Source organism: Thalia democratica, unplaced genomic scaffold (assembly GCF_965202585.1).
Source record: "Thalia democratica unplaced genomic scaffold, ktThaDemo2.hap1.1 HAP1_SCAFFOLD_304, whole genome shotgun sequence".
In the NCBI taxonomy this organism is placed as follows: Eukaryota; Metazoa; Chordata; class Thaliacea; order Salpida; family Salpidae; genus Thalia; species Thalia democratica.
The window spans coordinates 26,811-50,630 of record NW_028139400.1 but is presented as its reverse complement, the minus strand read 5'-3'; the positions used below and the strand labels follow the sequence as shown (position 1 = coordinate 50,630).

Below are 23,820 nucleotides of genomic sequence, written 5' to 3'. Positions count from 1 at the left end.
TATTTTGCAAACAATTAAATTTCTATTAAGTTTCGCCTTAACAAAAAAATTACTTCAATATAAGTAATTTAAAAATATTATAACGCATACTGATCTAAGTTTAGGAAACTTTATTTATTAAAATCGCTATATTTAGGCCATACTTAAATTTTAGGAAATGCTTTTATTAAGTTTATTTTGTACTATCAAAGTTTTTGAAAAAAAAAGACGCTCAAAATATTTGGTTTTAGGACCTAGTGCACAAAATACCTTTCGGTTATCGAGTCTAACACCATGGGTACCTTTAATGTCTTGTCCAGGACAAGTATGTTGTATACTTTTTTTATTATATAAAACATCAGTCTTAGTCTTTTTTTTGTTACTATGAATGTTTTTTACTATTTATTGCTATCGAAATAAAACTGTTTAAAGAAGTTTATCACAAAAATAAATAATGATAAATTCAAAAACATGTTTTACAAAAACTTTCAATTTGTTTAGTACTGTTATTAGATTTGTTTAAAAAAATTCCCATACGTGCATATTATAGGAATAACTTAAGTTAAATTTTATCATTATCCACTAATTGTTTTTAGTTTTAAAATTCGAAACTTTTCCTAATGTTCCTTCACACTTCATTTTATTGTTACTTTAATTATATTATATTCAATTTGTGTTACTTCCTTAGCTATACATTGTTATTTTGTTGATTATACATTTCAACCACTAGAGCTGTAAAGAGCGTTTGTTATACCACTAGAGCTGTAAAGAGCGTTTGTTATGATGCTCAGTCAGCTGTTAAATAAATTGCAATTGGCCAAAACAAAATTCTATTCATGAGAGTTTTCCTTTTTTCTTTTCAAAAAGTATATTAGATGCTGTAAAGTACTAAGACCAGTACTAAACATAAATTTGTTGGTTTGAAAGATGGGGTCCAACTTGACTTCTTGCTACAGATGTGAAAGATCTGAACTGCACTCTGATGGAAACAAAAATAACTGTAAGTGCATTTTCTTACTTGAGAGAATTTGTCTACTAATTTTCTTTTTTTTTAACTTTTAAATTTCTATTTTTTACCGTGTAAGAAAATTTTATATTACAAAATTATTCTTAAACACAGTTTTTATATAAGGTTTCATTGTTTACAAAAGGCATGCATATAAGTAATGATTTTAAACAAGATTTTAATTTTATTTAATAATAAATGTTGCTGGTAAAACTAGTAAAATTATCATTTATGTTAATATTATTTTATATCTTAAAAGTTAACTAAAAATAATATTGTTGTTTTTCAACAAAAATTTTATGATATCATTTTAGATTTTGGTTTTATCTTATTGTACTAACTATTTTCATTTAAAAACGTAGTTTAGATTCATAGAGTGTAAAAATTTAGGACGTATATTTATTTTTAGACTGTAAATAATAAATTACAAATGTTTTTATGACAATACAAGTGACAGTGACCACACAACTGGATTGTTGATTTATTTTTGTCACAGTGTTGGCAAATACTTGCTTTGGTTGAGCTTCATGATTTTCCTACACTTTTGGTTTTTAGCATTGAGATTTTAACCTTGTGAGTGTTTGCCAAATGCAGGTCACCATGGGATTTTTTTTCAGTTAAATAAATAGTTATTTATTTTTTTTTGGTTAGTTAAATGTTAATTTTAAAGGGGCAGGTAGAATTACAAGTGATGACAAGTTGTTTGCTTGACCTTCATAAAACGTTTGTTGTTGTAAAGGGAAGAGGAAGTCTGATGTTTTCCTATCATAAAAAAATTATTATCTGAAAAATTGAGCATATATGTTAATCTTTTTTCTTAGATGCTACAAATACTCTTAGGCCATTCAGAAAATAAAGTAATTACTTATATCTTTGAAAATTTAAATTCATTTTTTATACACTAAATTAAACACTACATTTACAAGTTTAAATTAAAAAAATATAACAAAAATAAGTTTTTAAATAAATTTAAATGATACTTATTTAAATTTTAGTCATTATCAAAAAAATAGTTGAATAAAAGTTATATTATTGTATATAATAAATTAATTTATATTTTGCTTCATAGATGAAAATTTATTAAGGAAAACTCTTAAAAGTTTACTTAAACTATGTGCTGCCCCTCAATGTACTTTTAAGTGTTCAACAACTTTAATAAATGAATTTTTTACTTTAAAGTTATACAGAAAGAGCCAAAAATTAAAATCTAATAATTAATTTTATGTTAAAACTTTAAAAAAGCAGTTCTCTTGGTATTAAAGACATAGGGGGTGTCAAGGTATTTCAAATAAAAGCTGAACTGAAATAATTAAGAACACTTTGCAGAATTAAGAATATTATTTAACTATTGAGATATTGTAGTTTTTGAAAAAAAAATCTTTTAACAATTGTAGAGACTGCAATTTTTTCATAGTAAGTTTTTTCTTTATTTTGGAAATAAAAACTTATTTAAAAAAAAGAGTTTTAAAATGTTTGAAATAAATGACAAGTTGAATTTAAAAATGATATAAAAAAAAAATCGGAATAAAAAAGTATTTAGATAACTTAGAATATTTTCAATATTTATGACCATACCTAGGAAGTTTATCTAAGATTAAAAAACGCAGGAGTATATAGAAATATTCATATTGGTTAGATCTTTATAAATAACCTACTTGAACTTACCAGCTTTGAAGCTCTACCATAAATTATTTTGAACTTATTTTGTAAAAAGGTAAAAAATCTGTATGGAAAAGATAGAGCACTTAAAAAAAAACTAACTTGACAAAAAGCAGACCTTCTATTGCCTTAATCTTTTGTACAATTGATACTTCTTCTCTAAATAGAATTTGTAATTAAGCAAAGAAGTTTTTGAACTCTTTAGAAAAAAAAAACAATTAAAATAGTTAAATTTCTAATTTAAAAAACATAAATATTAATCAAAATTTTAAAACTATATCTTATATTTATTTAATACTTTGAAGGTAAAGCAAAACATGCAAGCAAATATCAAGCAAGAAAAAGGCCCAAAAACATTTCCTTAGCAAAAGAAATATCAAGTGAAACTAACAAGTAAGAATGTTTTCAAAATTTTTGCAAGGAGTTTACTGGTTTTATAGGGTTTCTTGTGACTTTTTATTTCGATTAAAAATTAAAAGAAAGTTAACTTGTTAAAGATTGCACTAAATAAAGACTCAAAGTTTTACTTATTTTATCATATTTTTAAAATGTTTTAAATATATTTTTGTTTTCTAACTAAAAAAGAAAAAATCTCATTGGCTGTGTATAAGAATTATACTTGTAAGCCTCTTATATATATTTGTTTATTAATTATACTCTGAGGTTTTACACTATCAATTAATTGTTGTGAAATGAATGCTAAAATAAAATTCTACTTTATTATTAAACCTAAAAAATTTGTATTTTAATTTATTCTTAGAAAATTTCTTTTTCAACTTAAGAAATAAGTCTTTTCATTAAATTAAATTTTAATTTTTTAACAAGGTAGTAAATTACAATTATAAAACAAAATTTCACAAACTTAACAAAAATACAAAAATTATGAAACAATAAAAACTAATATATAGTAAAACACTTTATGAAACTTGCTATTACACTGGTAACAGAAACAAACATAAACTTTTTGATTATAGGCAGATATTATTTGATAACTCTTGTAAGGTTTTTATTTTGTAGTAGATTGCAGAGTATATCTATTGATTTTTATTATTATTTTAATATTTAAAAGTTTATAATTTATAATTAAAGAAAATTAATAATATAAGCTTAACAAGTACTCTTTTGACAAGTATAACAAATTTTTGGTGAGCATGTATTTTTGAAACTTTTATTCATAAAATATAGTTATAATGTTGTGTGGTATTAGATTTTTACTTACTTCCTGTAGTATACTAATGCTACATCAATAGATTGGTATGTTGCTAGTAAAAAATACCTAATTAAAAGTTTAAATACACCTATAAATATCATACAATCACATTAGTTTTCAATAATTCATTTCAATAATTTCAATGGAAATAATAACACAAAAAAAATTACCTAATTGTCTGTAGTCATCAAAAAGTTTACAAACACAGTTAAATTGTTTTTATAATACAAACTGTTAATAAAAACTGTTTTACTCAAAATTAATTTATACTGATGACAACTTTATAAACCAATTCAAAAGTCATCGAAAAAACTGAAGAAACAATTTCCAAAGCTTTAAAGACATGAATATAGAAAAAGTAAATAAAAATTAATTTTTTAGCACTTCGTTCACACTACATGGGGTGCACAAAAACTCCCCTGTCACGCCCCCAAACCCGCAGTCAGGGACAACAACAACAAGAAGGACCACATAGCAACTGATCACCATGGTAACAAGACAAAGCAAAACAGTGGGGGCGGTTTGGAAGACTTGTTTGACAGGTACACATATTACTTAAAAAATTGTTCAAAGTTTTTTGTTTTGATTCAAAGCTATAAAGTAAATTTCAAACCGTGTTTTACTTATTGATAAAATAAATTTTCTTATGGTTTTTTTTAATCAAGAATTTATGCAGCTTTAAAATTTTTTAGAACAAAGTTAATGTCTATAATCAACAAAAATAACTTTAAATTTCATATTAGTTTTAATTTATTGTAGCAAAATAAGTTGGCTTTCATATGCTTTTTTTTTTGGTTTATTATTTAAAAACAATAATTACTTGTGGAAGGCTTTAAAACAAGGCATATAACAAAGTTTTTAAAGAAAAAAATTAATGTCTTTTAAACTACTTACAAATGCACTCTAACAGATACAAAGATGAAAAAAAGAGAAAACTTGATCGGGGTTGACGGAATCATCCTTTTGTGTAAAGACTTGGAATTGGAACCCCACTGATTTATTGTCTTAATCATTGCTTGGAAGTTCAAGGCTTCAGTGCAGTGTCAATTCACAAGGTTTGTTTCATTTCTTTTTTGGTTTTTTACATTCTAATAAAAATTGCTTAATCTATGTATACTCTTTAAAGAGACCTTTTTAAAGCTTTTTATTTACACAATATCCTGTTCAATGTACTGTCACAAGGTTATTATTACATTTACTTTGTTGTTTCTGTTTATATTTTTAGTTTTTTTACTAAAATTTAATTTGTACACTTTTATTCTTAGTATTGTCCTAAAATATTCATTTTAATTTGAAGTGTTTTTCTGATACATTTTAAATACTTTGTCATGAATGTTTTTTATATTTTTTTGAATTGTTTTAACTTTTTACATCAAATTATCTGTTTTTAATTATTTTAAAAAAGTACCAAAAAAAACTAACTTTTTTTTTTTTCCTATTTGACTAGTTATTTATAATGTACTTACGATAAAACATTTATGTAATTATAAACCAAAGTGTAAACTATGATTTGAATTTTTCTACTACATAGTGGTATGATGTGTATAAACTGGTTGTTGTTTTTTATAGATGTTGTAATCTTAAACGCAGTTTTTATTTTTAACATTTTTAGAATTGCTAATTCCCAGCACAAAATGTATAAAGCATTGAAATTATTATCACTTAGATCATTTTTTAGCAGGCAAGCTTGGTCTATTTTACTTTTTAATATTATGAAGACCTTATAAAAACTATAAAAAAGATAGATTGAAAAAATATTTTTTAATGCAATGTTCACTTAAATATTTATACCAAATTATAATTTTTACCAATCAAACAAACAGGAAAGAATTTATGGAGGGTTGCAAACTCCTTGAAGTCGACTCTATAGAATCCTTTAAATCTAAGCTACCTCAATTAGAAGAAGATGCTGTTAGGCCTGCAAATTTCGAAGATTTGTACAACTTCAACATTCCAATACTCCCTTGATATTGAAACCGTTAGTGTTTTATATACTATTTACTCTTATACTGTTGTTACAAACAACTTATAAATTAAAGCTTTACAACACTAGTGACTTTTTTATTTTGAAATTTAATTGATATTCAAACCATAAAATTTACTGTTATAACACTTTTACTTGACTAACATAATGTTTATCATACCTAGCATTAAATGTGAAAAAACGAAGGAACTTACTTATATTTTATTAATTCATCTGGTTTATAGTACAATGTTATTTTACTTATTTAGTTTTTTATAAAGTATTTGTTTCAAAACGTAAATATTTTAATATGTTTACAGATAATTTTGTTTATATGTCAAATCTGATTAGTTATTTTGTATGTCATAATCTTAAGACTAAGTTTACACTGATTACGACATAAACATTTTTAAGCTTTAAAGTCTGTATAAGGAATTGGTCTGTCAAAATTGATTAATATTAAAGTTTAGTTATGATGAAAACTAATAAAGATCATAGAAGCTTTCTGTTAAAAATGTTTACAGTATTTTTTATTTTTTATTTTTGCAATCCTAATCTGTCTAAGCTTTTACGACAAATGCTGTAAAAGTAGTTCAAGTTTTATGTGTCAAGTAATGTTAAATTAGTTCAAACGTTTTGCTTGTAGTTATATAAGTTTTTTTACGAAAACACTTTGTATGACATGCGTAGTAAGTAAAAAAATTATATTTAATCAGTCGACGTTTGTTCGAAAAGCCTTGTTTAAACTTTTCTCTTTTAAGACAATTATTGTCGAAACAAACGTAAAACATCAAAACTACCATGTATAAGAAGAAACACTTTTTATGACGAATTCAATTAGCAAAGAGCATTGCTTTTAAAATCATTTGAAATTAGCAAATCTCTTTTCTTATAAACCTTTTCTGTAATATTTCTTCGACAATATAATCAATACTTGCCAACATACTCTTAAACAATGTTTATGCCAATACAAAAAAAAAATCCTTTTTAATTTTTAATAAGCTGGGCCGAATTATACCTTTTGTCGGTTTGAAAACCCTCAGAGATATTTTAACCATATTTTTGCTGATATAATAAGTTGTGTAAATAAGAATCGATAATATGTTTTTGTTAGAGAGAAGGTAACATATGTCGTTAGCATTAAAACTTATGTTCGAATGCGTACACCTTTGCTTAATAAGCATTTGCTTTTTATTTTCAACGATGTTAAAGCATTTAAGAAGTTTTGTCATTATGTGGTGTTAGGTTTGTTAAATATAGCCATAAAAATTTATCATTTTGAGAAAATATTACTGCAAAACAAGAGTTTTGTTTACTTTATCAAACGTATGATATACTTTGTTATAAAAATAAAACAATGTAATTTTTTAACTGTACATACATTTTACATAAATAACATAAACAATGAATGTAAAGTGTTACAAGAAAATTCTTGAACGAAAAATAGGTTTGGTAAAAATAATAATAGGACTTAGAAAGTATGCCTTGGGAATTTCCAATGAATTTTTTTGTTTTCAACGTTTTTTTATACAGGGTCAGCGAAATTTATCAACCGACGTTGCAGTTCAAATGTGGAGTATAGTGTTTACAAACAACAAGCCGTTCATATTGGATGACTGGATTATCTACCTCAACGAAAATAAAGTTTGTTTGAAATTCATTTTTTCTTGCTTTTTTTATGTTGAAAAAATAAAATCACTCTAAAGCAGTGTTTCCGAACTTAATGTCATAGTTGTGCTTATTAATTAGTTATTTTAAGTTTTCCATTTCTTGTTAGTTATTGCTCCTCATATCGGCCACTTTAGGAAGCTCTGGTTTAAGGTTTTACCTCATAATGTAGCAAGCCAAATTTCTAAAACAGCAAGTTAAAGAGTAAAAGTTCCGAAATATTAAAAACGCCACCCCTCTTTCCTTTTTACTTTTTCCCCGACCGTCCATTTTTGGGAAGCTCTTTTTTAAAGACTTCTACCTCAATTTAAATAACTGTGTTTAAGTAAGTATTTTTATTTACTATAATAAAGTTAACACCATGTACCAAAATTAAAAGATTCCTGTAATTTTTTTTTAGATTAAATTCGGCATTATAAATATATATTTAGTTTATTTTCTAAAGCAATTTTTATAAAAAATTTTGAATTGAAAACATTTTTTTTTTAATGGTCCGTTTAGTTAAAATGATTTTAAAGTTCATACTTTAATAAAGGTGGTTTTGGTTTTTTAATAAAAGAATTTTAATTTTTAATATGGGTTGTATAAACTAAATAAACATAATTAAGCTTTGATAAATTAAATTGTAAAATTCTTAAAATTCGTGCTTAGTTTAAAATAAGCTTAAAATTATTACTTTATAGGTCTTCTTTAGTTGTATGTTTACAAAAAAATAAAGAAAATTAAAAATATCTGAAGTTGTGTTACAAAAGTAAAGCTAAAACATGTTTCTCAAAATACACTTTTCAAAGAATTTGATACTTGAAGTTTATTACAAAGATGTGAATTGAAATGTGTTTTGAATTTTTTCTTTAAAAATTGTTTATAAATTTTTCATAAAACTATCTAATAAATACGACAGCTTAATAAAAATTATGCCCATGGTTTGTAAGAATTTTAATATCTTGTTGGTTTAAAAATTGTGAATGAATACTTTTGAAATTTGACATAAAAGTTTTGTTAAATTAGAATGGTTTGCTTCGTTTTAGTTATATAAATAAGAATTTTGAAATTGAACAATAGAGAAAAATTAAAAAATTAAAAAAAAATTTTTTAACTAATACAGTATACTACCGCTTAAGTACGCACTTTTTTTGGTACGCATCACGCCTTAAGTACGCACTTATCCAGAAAGACAAAGTAAAGGATGTTATACTAGAACTTATAAGAAATTCCAGTTTTTTTGCCTAAATTTTCAATCATCAAGTTTTTCCAGATTATTTTATGTTTCCAGGTAGAATGGCCAACCTGCTGAGTTAGCCTGAGACTTTCACAAATTTTAAACTAGGGTGAGTAATCCTGAGTAGTCTAAAGTAACCTGAGATTGTGACAGTCCTGTTATTAAATGTTAATAAACTAAATACTTATGTAGTAGTTGCAGAAAAGTAAAAAGAATAATGATATATTTGAGCTGTAATGCTATAAAATAAATATAGATGACAAAGTTAAAAAACCTACAAATACAAAATAGTTAAGTCATAAATTAATTTAAATGTACATACATCGATGTTTTGAAAATGTTTGGTAAACAAAATGTAGTTTGGTACTTTTGCTCTAACAAAACACAATGTAGCTTAATATTTTTTTTTAATCATTGACTGACATTGACTTTCTATATTAAATGTATGTATTAATTATGTAGAACTTTTTATAGAAAAAATAAATCATTTCAAGATTTATAAAAAAATTTTACAAATTAGAATTATGTATTAAATGTTATTTAAAATAAAAAGACTTGTTTGTTTGGCTTAATTATTTGGTGGCTAGTTGTAAGAAAGAAAACAAACAACTAAATTTCATACTATACTATGTCGTCAAAAAGTACGCACTACCCCGTGCTAAGTACGCACTTTTTGGTCGGGTTCAATTTGCGTACTTAAGCGGTAGTGTACTGTACTTTTATTCAATTTCTGAATTATCTTATATTAAAACGGAGTTTTTTTAAAACTTATCTTAAACTATTTTAAAAAGTAGATTGTTGCTAAAACTAACTTTGTGCTATTATTATATTAAAAAAACATCTTCTTGAATATACTTTCACTTTTCAAAAGTTTTTGTTTTAAAAAATAAATTTAGTTCATTTACAAGATAGTGTTTTGTAATTTCTAACAAGTCTGAAGTTTACAACAACAAAATAAGTAATTTACACCAAAATATTTTCATGTGAACAAGTTTATTAATTTAAAGGCGGAAACTACTGTCATTTATTTTCATGTTATATCTTAACAAAACACAGTTTTTTATCTAAAAATGCTTTTTTACTACATTTAAACCTTTGCGTGTTAGTTTGCAATTTAACATTTCTCGATAAACAAACCTTGTTTCCATATTAATCTAAAAAACATGAAAATAAATTCTTTTTAACAATTTATGTGTTAACATTTAAAGTTTTAAATAAGGTTTTAGAACAAAATTTTTAAATTGTACCAACAATGCGTGATAAATGTAAATATCATTTTATATATAAATATATATTATATATATAATATAAAATATCGTAATTATATTCTCATCTGACAAGACTGTTTAATAAAATAAAGTATTTTTAAATCTATCTTGTGACTAACATGCAAGTTGAAATAAATACAAGCGGTTAATTTTGGAACTGTTAAAATTTGATTGTTTCGACTAACTTCAGTAAGTTTTGTAATTACTAAATCTATTTTATTTGTGATAAATTATTTATTTGTAACTTTGTTTAAAAACTTTATCTATTATGTTTAATTTGTATCATTCCCGTTTATTGACAATTAACATATTAACGTGTTATTGTTAGTTAAGGAAACAATTTTACTAATAAAGTGCTTGTCAAGTTTAACACTTACTAGTCATTTTTTCGCAAAATAAAATGTAACCTGTTTTTAAAGCTAATTTTGTTTCTAATAAAATGAAAACCTGTTCAAAATTTATATTGGGATTCATTTGATATGTTTTTTTTTGTAATTGAAAAGTTAATTATGATGCAGAACATTAAAAGCCAGAAAAGTAGTTATGAGCGAAACCATATAATTAAAAATGAAGTGTTTTATATAAATTTAGTTAAGATGGATGTCTTTTCGGAGTAGTGCAATACTTAATTAAAAAAATGAGTTTAGTTGTATATTTTAAAAATTTGTAATTTAATTTTAAAAATAAAAACCGTAAAAAGACAAACGTAATTTAATTAATTGCGAACCCAAATCTTTGAACTATTTTTGTTTTACAATTGACTGGAGGAAAACTTGAAACTTATTTTAGATGAAAAAGTTGTTTTTTAATTTATTTTAGATTTACGTTAACTGAAGTTTAAATACAAAACACTATGAGAAATTTGCCGATAAAAAAAAAATAGATGCTTAGCCTGAAACTTAAAAATTATAGCTGATATTTTGTAAGAAAAAGTGTTTACAAAGCACCAACGCTATATTAGTTAAAAAAAAGTAATTCATCTCGAAACAGTAATATTTGATTTTATTTTTTGCTGAATGCAGATGTTTAGACTTTGAATTCAATTTTAAAACAAATTGTCTCAGTAGAAGTTAAGTAGCGACTACTATTACATTTCAACTTTATTAAAAATAATTAATTAAAGTACAAGTTCTTCATTAATTTAGATCCAAAAGTTTTTAATTATTTCGAAAAAAAAATTTCAGGAAGTTTTTTTTTTAAAAACAAATACTTTTTCGATAAATACCACAAAAAGCGTTTTAGTGAATTATAACCGTTTTAATAAGAATAATAATATTTTTGTAATAATAGTTTATAATGATTATTTTGTGAATTGAATTGAAACAAAGTTTTATTAACTATTGCTTTTTTGCTGATTATGTGTTTTTTATAAAAGTTTAAAACAAACAAAATTGAATTTTCCTATATATTAAGGTAAACATTTTTCGAAAGCATTTGGTTTATTGAAAAGTTTTCCTTTTATAGAAATTCTAATTCCAATATAGAATATTTGTTATAGTCATTTCTCATTTAGTTCAGTAAAAATTGTATAAACAATGTATCTAAGAATACATTAGTTTCCTTTCTTTTACTTAAATTATTTTGTTGTGGAAAACTTTCAGTTTAAAAAATTAAGTGATGTTTTGAAAACTTATATATTGTTTTGAATAAATCAAGTTTGCTATATACTACAATAAACTATACTTGATATTTTGTTTAAATAGTCATGATGTGAAATCTTGTTTTCGATATTTTTTATTTTAATGTGGCATTAGTTTTATAATGATGTAGTTACTTTGTATTAACAACAATGGAACTTTTTTTTGTGATTTATAAAAAAGAAGAAAACTTAGCTTAATATCTGTAAAGATACAATACTTTGCTAGAATATTTCTTTTACTTTATCAAAACTTGAAACTTAATTTTGAAGTGTAATGTAAAAATGATATTTGTAACATGTTTATTATTCTCAAAATCTGAAAATCTAAAAAAATAAAATCTTATCATTACTGAATTGTTGGCAGTTTAAGCGATAATAATTTATTAGTTTCCAATAATTAATAAGAATTTAATGTGATTTTATAAGTTTTTATTTTAGGTAAATGATGTTGATAAGTAATATGAGCGTAATACTTTATGCTATCTAAACTTAAAAAAAAAAAGTTTAATTCAAAAATAAAAATTTATAGTTTACACTTTTATAAAGTGCTTCTTAAAAATAGTTTTAAACACAATTTTTAATTATAGCAACAGACAATAATTTTGTTATATTGTGGACTAATTAGTTTACATTTTAAGATGATTCGATAAATTAGTGTTTAGTTTAATATTTTATTTTGGTTATTCAAAGGTACGTCGTGTTACTAACATATGTTCTAGCTAACGTAAATATAAGCATTTTAATTTTAGAATATTTATTTTCTTTTTATCCTAATAAATGAAATTTTATTTAATTAGAAAATATATGGAATTTCTTTTATTCTTGAAAATATTTTTTTGTAGTGTTAGTTTTTTTTCTTCTACAATAATGTACAAGCTTTTTTGACATTCGTTAAGAAGGGTAATAATTTTATTAATGTTTAGTGCTTATGGTTTAAATAAATTGATTATTTTAAATAGTTTTTACTATAACTCTAGATAAAACTGTTTAACTGTTTTAAAGATTGCATATGTTTAAAAATTTTAACTTATTTTATTTCCTTAATTAGAAGTTTATTTTTAATTAAAAACATAGGTTTGTTTTACTAGATAGTTGTTATTACATTTTAGTTTTATTAACTTTTATCCTTTTGTTAAATTGCAATAGTTTGTTAAAAATCAAAAGTTCTAACTTGAAAATCATTTTATAAGATTACTTTTAAGTAAGCTCCCAATGTAACTTTATTCTCATATAAAATTATATCTATACACATAACATGTTAGTTTGCAATTAAACTCTAATTAAACACTTGTTTATAAATAAAAATGTTTTTAAATCAGCTTTTCAAATATAATGCAAACAAAATGTTAATACTAACGGTTTTATTTTGCAATTATATTAATGTTATTTCTTTAACTAATTTGTGTTAAAACCTTAAGATATTGTATTTGTGTGATTAGTTATTTCTTGCAGTTTGATTTAATAATTAATGTTTTAAGTTTTGTTATTAATCATTTTATAATTTATTTCCTACCGTATATATAGAAAAAAAACTGATAAGATACACTGTTTTCTTTAGCTTTCTGCTTACTAGCAATCTTTTTGTTTAAAAAAATTACATTAATTTTGTTTCATAACGTGAAAAGTTGTCTCAAAAATTTAAACAAAGATCAATGAGTTGTGCTTATTTCGTTTTGAAAACTAATAAAGTTGCAAGGACATTATAAACCACAAAAACAGCTATAAGCATAGTTATATAATTAAAAATAAAAGCTATATATAGATTTGACTAAAAAGCATGTTTTTTGATGTTTTTGACGGAATGTAATAATTAATTTAAACACTGGTGTTAAGTATATGTTTTTACTAGTCTTTAGTGTTTTTCAATGATAATGACCGCAAAAATCGCAATCTAATCACTTTTTTGACACAAAGCTATAATTAAATATTCTGTTCTCAAGTTACAAAACTAGCTAAAAATTAAAAAAAAGACATACTTGATGTAGTAGGGTGTGTGTAAAACAAAAAATCTGAAGTTTTCAATTAATTATGGTAATAGGTTTAAATAAATAGAATACAAAACCGTTTTGTCATAAAAGAAAGTGTTTTTCTTGGGTGGTAAGCTAAAAAAGATAGGCACAAATTAACTTATAAAGTAAACAGGAACAAAAGTTTTTGTTTGATCATTTGCAGTTTTGCTACCTATGTATTCCTTTTTAAAAATAGTTTCAAATGAAATACCTGTTTTAAAAAAGAAATATAGGTATTTTAAAGAAAAAAGTTATGCATATAAAAATTACAAAGTAGTTAAAAATTTGATTACATTAACTTACTTTTATAATTACATTGTAAAATGGTGTTTAAATATTCAATTTTTTTTGTAACAAAAAAAAGTTTTGTTAGATGTTATTTTTCACCTACTTTTAGAATACAATATATCCAAGACTGCTTAGTATTTATGAATATCTGCTTGTCTTTTTTCACACAATAGTGGCTATAAGATACTTTCAATATAAACGGTATAATTTTGAGCACTTATGTACTATTATTAAGGTTAGTAGTACTTTAATAAAACAATTTATAATGTTTCTACAGTTAAGCAAATATATATGCATTTTCTTATCTTTTTTATGCAATTTTATCATGAAACAGCTTTAATATAACCTAGGTTATTTTGTTATCATTGTTTTGGTTAAATTTAGTTCGTCAATACTATAAAAAGTGAAATTTTATCTTTTAGTAAACAATGAAGTTCTTAAAATAGTTCTCAGATGATTTTGAATAAATTTAGCACTAATTTCACAATATGTTATACGTACCTATTATTAAAAACACTTGTTTATGATAAAGGTTAAACATTTAAAGGAGTATTTATAAAGAAATTTTACAAACTTGACAACTTAATAAATATTGTTCAAAAAATATGTATAAGAATGTTATTTAAACTTTAAATTAGTTTTAAAATCAAAATTTGAATACTTAGTAAACTTACATTATTACTTACTATTGTAGAATAAAACGTTTTAAATTTTATGTAAGTTTAAATTTTTGGATTTTTTCTTTTGAACTAAATTGAGGTATGTTGATAAGTAGTATTGATGCAATTCAATTTATAGTGTCTAAACTAGAACAATTACTTTATATATAAAATCCATAATGATCATTAAAAGTATAACTCAAAAACATGAATTTGTTTTCAAAAATCTTTTGTTTTACACCATTATAGTATTAATGCAAAATACAATACTGTGCTGAATTGCGGACTAATTCAATTAAAGTTAAATAAGTTTTTATGAAGAAAATGTTTACATTATTTTTTTTGTACGTTTTAAATATGTCTTGAAACTAACATATGGTATAAAGTTGCGAGCTTACGCAGATAATGTAAATTTAAACTATTGATTTTATTTTTACTAACTAAACTTTAATTTAATTAGTACACATGTAATTTGTTTTGTTGATGAAATGTCAAAAAATGTTCTAAAATGTTTAAGTTCGTTTTTGTAAATTAATTTTTTCATTTATAATAATTTAAAAGGTTTTTTTTGTTTTCACAAAAATAATTTATTGGTTATGGTTTTTATTACTAAATTAATTTAATACTTGAAGTATTTTTCACACAAGAATATAAAACGTGTTAATTAGTTTTAAGTTTTGTTAAATGTATATAATTTAAGCCGTTGTTTGGTCAATTAGTTATAACTCTAAAAAATCTTGCTGTAAGTTTAATATTCAAAAAGTAGTTAGACTTCAAAAAACAGTTTTATAAGTAAATTCTTTAAGCTTTATATTTTTTATACTTTAAAACATGTTAAATTTAAAGCAGCATACACAAGTGAAGCAATTAAGCTGTAATTTAACACGTTTGTATAAATAAAAAAGTTTATTTTTATGTCGCTAACATGCATGCTAATCTATAATAAATTTTGTATTTTGAACTGTTAGGTTGTTAGTGTTTTAAGATTGACTTTTACTAAAATTGATGCATTTGCCTTTTATATAAAAGTTCGATCTTACATGATTGGTTTTTATGATTAAAATATAATTGTTTACAATGATTTCACGTACTTAAACTTCGTTAATTATATTAAAACAATTTTATCAGAATGTTAGTTAGTTTCAAATTGTTAATTAGTAAGTAGTTTAATTTAAAACACATTTTTTGCTTGTAGTATATAACAACAAAAAAGCTACTTTTCATAGCTTTTAGTTATCAAAAAAAAAAAATATTATTAAAAATTTAACATTTTAAAGTAATATTAAATGATCTAATTTTTTACAAGCTATATACAAATTTTAAGTTTTAAAATTTAAAAAGTTAAGAAAGTTTTCATTTAAAACAACAAAAACTTCACAAAAAAATCATTAATTAATTATGTCAATTAAGAATTTTTTTGTTAGCTGGTTAGAAAAATAATTATGCACAAGCTAATTTATAAAGTAAACAAAAACAATAAAGTTTTTCTTTATTTTGTTGAAGTTTTGCTAATTATGCCTTACATTGGTTAAAGTTTTGAAAAGTTTATAAACATTTAGAAGTTAAGTTTATTATGTATCAGTTGAATAGTAGCTGTATTTCAAAAACTTCAAAAAAAGTGTACTTGTTTATTTAAAGCTTACGTTTGAAATCATAGCGATAATTTTTTTTTAAATCAAACGTAATTACTTTAAAAGCTATATCAGGTTCTGTATTAATGGTGGTTTTTGTTATTTATTACTTTTTAGTAATTAGTGTATTTATTATACTTTTGAAAATGTAATGTTTTATTAGTTTTAATGTAGCTTGTATAAGAATATGTTTATTTTTAAGTAGTGTTTTTATTTTGGCTAGTAGTAATTTATATCAGGCTTTCCCAAACCTTTTTCCATAAGGCCCCCTTAAAGGAAATAAAATAAAAGCTATGGCCCCCTCCAACAAGATGTGTCTAGAGTAAGTTTATTTTACACTTCACCATCAACTCCAGAATATCTAGTATAAGTTTCAAATTATGGCCCACTGCGGCCCCTTTACAACCCATGCCCCCTAAATTTCTGTAATATCATAATTTAGGAATCCTTGGTTTATATAAACAAAATTGTAATTGTAATGTAATTAACTAATCTTTTGAAATTACAGGTTTTAAGTTTACTCAATTTTACTATTTAAAAAAAAATGTATTTATTTTTTTTCCAACTATTATTTGTTAGATATACATATATATTTTTTTTTTACAAGTAAAATACTAAATTATTTTTTATCGAATTTTCATAAAGTAATCTGTTAGTTTGGTAGATGTTTTTCTAAAAATTTACCACAGTAAATTATCTTAAAACAAGAATTAATTTACTTTTAATATTTCTTAAGTTTATATACTTTAGATGCTAAACTTTCTTTATTTGAAAAAAAATTGTCAAATAAAAACTGAAAGCTCTACTATGTACAACTAGTTTAGTTTTTCAGGTAAAATAGATTTTAAATCATCTAATGTAAATTAGACATATTTTGTATCATTTTTACAAATTAAATTATTTTTTTTACATCAATTTACATTTCTATTGTAAATACCGGATTTTCTATTCGATTAAATTTTGTATTGAATGTAACGTACTTAAAAATATTTTTTTTTAAGAAAAAAAGTAGTAATGTTCATGTTTGTATAAATTTTTAAACTTAAGTTTGATTTTAGTTGAGGCGACTTGACCGATTATAAAAGCATTAAGAGTTTGTTTTAACTTAAATTCATGTTCTATTAACTTTTATATAATTTAATTTAGATAAAACAATCAACTTTAGAAGTTTACAAAGAAAGCTAATCATTAAACTTAGAAAAATTAGAATTAAAAATTTAGTTCTATGATTCAAAAATAACTTTCATTTAATAAGTTTATAAAGAAAAATAGCTTTTGAGGCCACATTGTATTTGCAATTAAATTTTATTAATCACACTTTTACTCTTTTAGTTTAAATCAAATATTTAATGTTAAGTGTGTTTCCCATCACAAAAAGTTTTGGTTTACTAAGATCATTTTTGCTTAGATTCAAGCAAAAATGCTTTGTATAAACTAGTTTGTAAATATACGATTATTTACCTATATAATTTTTTTATACCTATTAAATAACAATTAATGTTTTTCAATAATAATTTTATTTTTTTTCACTGCAACTCATCAGAAACTTACTGTAGACATTTGAAGTAAAACATATTAGTGTAAAACAATAGTATTTTTAACTAAAAACGATAAACTTTAGAAAACTACTTAAGTAATTAGATTGTTGTGGAAAACTAACCAACATTTTTTTTCTTTTTTACACTTTAATATAAGTCTGGTTATATGGAAAATACTTTATAAGCTTTTTATTAAAATTAGTTGTGGCATAGTATTAAACTGTAATAAAAGGCATGTAAATAATTTAACTATTTTTTTAAACTGCATAAATGTGATTATCTTATCAAAAACTATGTTCTAATCTTTAATCTGATTGCAACATACTTTTTTTTAAATAAATCAAAAATACGTGTATTATTTTTCTCCTTTTATGGTATTCAACAACAAACAATAAATATAAAATTTTTAGTGTAATCAAGTCTGTTTCCTATAATAAAACGTCTTTTTCGTATTTTTCTTTAAAACTTACAGAAGAATATAAGATTATAAAAAATATATTTTATTTTTATCTGTAAAAATGCTTCTGCTTTTTTACTAATCTTGGTAAGTGCTAAATGTTTTTTGCTGATGGTGAAGGCTTTTTTTTTGCTAAAATGTTGTTGTACAATAGGTGCCGGTGTTATATTAGGTTATAATAAACATTTTAAATATAAGTTGCATTTGCTTCAAGTAGTATGTTTTAATAAATTTTCTTAAGCAAAATTTTTTTTTGTAAAACAATTTTATTAGACTTCCATGATATTGCTATTTTTTTGAATTTCAACGTGTCTTGTTTATAACTCAGTTTAACTTTTGAAATGATAGTACAAAATGTTATATTAAAATGTTTTAAAATAGTTTTGTAAGTTTGAACTCGTTTTCATAATTTTTAAGTAAAAAAGGGCCTATTATAAATAACTGTATAGATAAAACAAAAATATGTATCAAAATCAGTTCAAAAAAAAAACTATTTAAAAATAATAAGTGACTTGAAAATTTAAAATTATTTAGAAAAATAATTGATCATAAAGTTTTATAAAGTAAATTAGCAAATTATAAATGTAATCAAATTGAAGACTAACTTGCTTTGATAAAGTTTATAAATAAAAAGCTTTTTTGTGGTAACATTACATTTTAATCAATAAAATTTATTAAGCATAATTTTATGTTTTATTTTTACTTCATTTAACTATATTTAACAACAAAAAGCGTAAAAAGTCGCAGTGCAATTAAATTTCGATTTGTCACGTTCGTATAAATAAAACGTTCATATTTGTCTGACTCCTAACATAATGTATAAAGTTACAAATGTGAATATAAACGGTGTAATTTTCAACAATTATGTATGTTACTTGTTTTGACTATATGACATTTTAATACTTTCATTTTAAAAAAGTTATATACATATTGTAAACTTTTTGTTTTGAAGTTTGCTTTATGATGTTCCCTTAACTTCACTGGTCGTATGTATAGTTTAAAAATAATTGAAATTTTACCTTTTCAAACTTCAACAAAGGAAATGTTTTTGTCTACATGCAAATAAGCTTTTAGTTTTAGACAACAAAATCTTATTACTTTTTTTTATAAACATTTTTTTAATAATATTTTAGTAGTTTAAACAGTTTAGTTGTTTAGAATTTTAGTTTGAATTTATAGTTTTTTATGTTATTTTGAACTTGAAATGTGTTTTTTAAGTAAATGTATTTCAAGTGTAAGTAAGTAGTTTTCTACTAAAAAAACTTGGTTTTACATATTGTTTTAAGAAGTAGTTGTACAAGATGTTAAAAGACATAATTTAAAGGTTTTTGCACATTTAAAAAAAACTGAAAAACTAAGTAATTAAAACACAAGTTATTTTTATATTTACCTAAAACTTTTAGAAATCTTTGTTTTTTTAATTTCTTTATGTTTTAGAAACTTAAATAATAAGCGTACTAAATTACAATCACAATAGAAATAGTAATAATATTATAACAAAGTCGTTTTATTGTGTTTAGAAAAAATATGATATTTTAAAAAGCTTTACAAGGTTTTTTCAAAGAGAAAAAGTTAAATATGCATTTAACTACTTTGAAAATAAATAACTTTCGAAAGTAATGTTTTTTAGTTTCAAATCGTTTTATTGATTATAAAAAAATACTGTTTATTTTTATGATAAATGTTTTGTATTTTGTTACAAAGCAATTATTTATAACAAGGAATTAAATAAATTCTAAAGCTTAAAAGTTTTTTTTGCAACATTTTCAGTTATATTAAAACACTAGCGTGTAAGTTTAAAGTTAAATTGTAATTCAGCACTTCTCTTTAAATAATTTGGTTATTTTTGTATCAGTCTTGTGGTTAAACTTATATGTTATAAAGTTTAAAAATAACTTTATTATATACAAGGAGTTTGAACTGTTGATTTGTTATTGTTTAGACTAGGTAATTGAATTTGAAACTGCTTAAATAGCTATAATTGTGATTAGTTTAGTAAACGTCATGTGTTATGCTTGTTTTTATTTTATTTTTATCATTAGATATTTTTATAAACAATTTAAATACTAAAGTTGTATCCGTTGATACAAGATTACTTTTTTCTCCTGAGTTAGAAACTTTATTTTTACTTCCTATTTGAAGAAGTAATGTATTAGTGTTACAAAATAAACTTATCTAATACGAAAATAGCTATACGTTTTTTTTAAGTACATTATAGTTTTTCTTTACAATTTTTAATTTATATCTAATGTTTTACATCATTTTTCAAATAAGTTTTAATGTAGTTTTAGGTGTGGTTATTTATTAATGTGTGCTGATCTTTTGAAAATACAATATAAAATCTGTTGTTAACAACTGAAAAAGTTTTTGCGTTGAAATGGAGCATAAATTAACACAAAAACAGACCAAAAAGTTTTTATATTTCTCTTTTTTTTTTCGCTTAACAAGTTATCATTTCAAAATAAGTTTTAAAACCTGCTTTAATGGTCTCTTTTTCAACAATAAATAAAAAAAATTATAATAAAACTAATAAAACTATTTACAAATGTAATTTCATAAATAAAGTTTTTGCTTTTACATATTAGGTTGAAAAAACGACTGGTTTATTTGCTGTGTAATATTTAATAAAAAAATTAATAAAAAATTTATATTTATTGATTTCGATTTAGTTGTCAATTTCGATGTTACTATAGTTTGTTATTTACTTTTTAACAATGTTTAAAATATGTAAGAAATGCCTTTATGCCGGTTTAATCAAAGTTTCAAGTTTTGACAATGCTTATTTTAAAACTAACATGTATTTAATTTTACATATTATGTTTAATATGAAGTACGATATTTATAAATAATGAATTTTTTTTTCTGCTTAGACCTATTAAAATGTTATTGATTTAAAAGTAAATATAAAATTTAAAAGACTGCAGTATAGTAACTGACAAAGTTGACTTTCAGAAACATTATTATGTAAATTGTTAATAATACAACTTTATGTTAATAAATTTGACTAAATAATAAAAAAAGTCAATACAGTTTGTCTGAACCAGGAATTTTAAAGTTTGTTAATTTTTTACTTAATATTTTAGTATTTGATTATTTTAGTAGTTCTGTTGAATGCAACCAATATAAATGTTACCATATTTTAATAACTTTAAGCACAATATACATGGTATTGTAGAAATGCTCACATTATACAGATAAAACTCTGTATAACAATCAGAAATTTTGTTATGTAGGTTCACGTTAACATATTTGACTAAATTTATAAAAATTGTAGATGAACAGAGTTTTTCTTAATCAGAAATTTTAACGTTTGTTAAATTTTACTTAATTTTTTAATGTTTCAATAATTTTGAGTCAAAATAATATCATACTTTAGTAAAGTTTGTTATAAAAAAAATAAAACTTTCACAGATAAACAGAGTTTCACGTGATACTTGGTCCATGTTCCTGGTGCTGTCGTCAGAAATCAGCCATTGTGACGATTATCACAACTATGACGTCACATACGCCTGGCCGAGCGTGTTCGACGAATTTGTCACCAAACAGTTGCAAGTTCGTTTGGATAATTGTTTTTTTTTTATATTTACTTTTTGAAAAACAATTTAAAAGTTTGATATGATTGTTTTTTTATAAAAGTAAATTTTTGAACATTTATTGACATAAATAATTAGGTTAGAGTTTTTTTTACTCAAAAGTTTATTAATTACTACGGTGTAAGTATTTATATAGACTTTTTAATATAAACTTACAAGATTGTTTGAAACATGTCTTTTTATTAGATAGTTATTTAGTTTCAAATACTAGTTGAGTTTTATGTTTTATTGATATTCCAACAGTTATGAGTAAGTATGTAGGTAGAAAGGTACAAGGTGTAGGTAGCAAGGGTAACGGATAAACAGGGTTGCTACAAATTCAGGAAAATCAGGAAAAGTGCAAAAAAAGCCAAACGTCAAGAAAAATGGGGGTTTTTGAAAAAATGTCACGAAAAGTCATAAAACTTGATATTATTGTGTTCTCAATAAGAAAGTTTATCATGACTGTACTTTGCTAATGTTATTTTCAAAAAAAAAACTGCTTTGCAATTTTTTTTTTCAGGGTCTATTTCAGGGTTTCCCAAACTTTTTGCAAATGGCCCCTTCAACAAGATTACTCATAAACTACGATAAAAAACACCAAAGACCTTTTTTTTTGCTCTTCATCTGCAACTCAAGAATATCTAGTGTAAGTTTCTAAATTAACATAAAATACACATAAGACCTTTTTTTTGCTCTTCATCTGCATCTCGAGAATATCTAGTGTAAGTTTCAAGTTATGGCCTCATGTCCCCCCTGTGGCTTTTTTACTGCTCATGGCCCCCCTCTTCCCCCTTTGCTTCTCTTGGCTCCCTGAGTATCTGTCATGGCCCACTTTGGGAAACCCTTGTCTAACTACTTTTTGAGAATAAATTAAATTTTCTATTACCTAACGTGTATGTTTATTATGTGATAGAGATACAAGTATTTTGCTTATAGAGCTGTTTATTGCATATACATCGATAATACACAGATGGTTTAAATGGTGCAATGGAAGTTATATGATTGAGTCAAATAAACTGTTGTTTTAACCTGTATAAAATTAAGATTTGAAACTTTACATAATTTTAAGTTTTTGTATATTTATTTTTCTATCGGTTTCACTTAAGAATTTGATGAAAAAGTCAGGAAAGTTTTCCAGTTCATCTGTGGTAACCCAGAATAAAATATTTGTTTAATAGAAAATGTTTATAAAGTAATGGCTCGGTTTAAAACTTAAAATAAAGTTTACTAGCTAAGAAAACTTTTAGAATTTAGAGAAATCTTGAATTGCTTTTAGTATAAGGATGTTGATCTAATTTTATAGTTAAAGTGAATTAACAAAACTTTAAAGAAAATAAACACATTTTTAAGCATTTCCACAAATCAAAAATTTTTTAGCGAACTTAAAATAATAAATATTTTCGTATTAAAAAATCTAAAAAAAATCTAAAAGTATTTGAATCTTTTAAGTATAAAACTCTGTGCGTTCAAATTCTTAAAAGTTAAAATTTTTGAAGATGATAACAACAAACGTTGAAAATTGTTTTTTCAGAAAATCGAATCCACTCAAGAAGACTGTTGATACAACAAAATGCAGTAACACAAACATTTTCGCAAAACTTACCTACAAAAACAACTTTTTGCTGGAAAATACTTGAAATTAATCCTTGCTTGTACGTCTTAACTCATATTTAAACGCATTAAGTTTGCTTAAGCGCGTTTAAGTCGAGTTTTTGCTGAAAGTTTGAAGTTTTGTTTGCATTTAGTATGCTGGTTTTGCTGACTTGTTTTTGACAGGTTTTTTTTGAAATAAAAACATGTTTTCGATATCTGTGTTACGTTTCATTTTAAATTTATAAATATACAAGTTTTTCACAACTTGAGCCTATAATAAAAAAGCTAAAGTGCATACTGAAATATTTTTTTGTTTTAAAAGGTTTTAGCCCTTTAAGTTCAAACTGCATAAAACATGGTTTCAAAAGTTTTATTAAAAATAACATATAAAAATTTAAGCGAAGTTTAAGTCTTATGTTTACTGAAACATTAACGTTTCGTTTCTTTTAAAGTCTGCTG

At 23.3% G+C, this 23,820-nt stretch overlaps 1 protein-coding gene across 1 annotated transcript; it reads left to right on the top strand.

Moving 5' to 3' along the window:
• Positions 1 to 286: 286 nt before the first annotated feature.
• On the top strand, positions 287 to 21,745 carry LOC145846176 (DCN1-like protein 3; the record flags this gene model as incomplete). The annotated part of the gene is made up of 5 exons (XM_082953091.1): positions 287 to 304; positions 4,236 to 4,396; positions 5,678 to 5,765; positions 7,351 to 7,461; positions 21,605 to 21,745. Coding segments are annotated over exons 1-5 (519 nt in total), but the record flags the coding sequence as incomplete, so codon positions are not given.
• Positions 21,746 to 23,820: the final 2,075 nt, after the last annotated feature.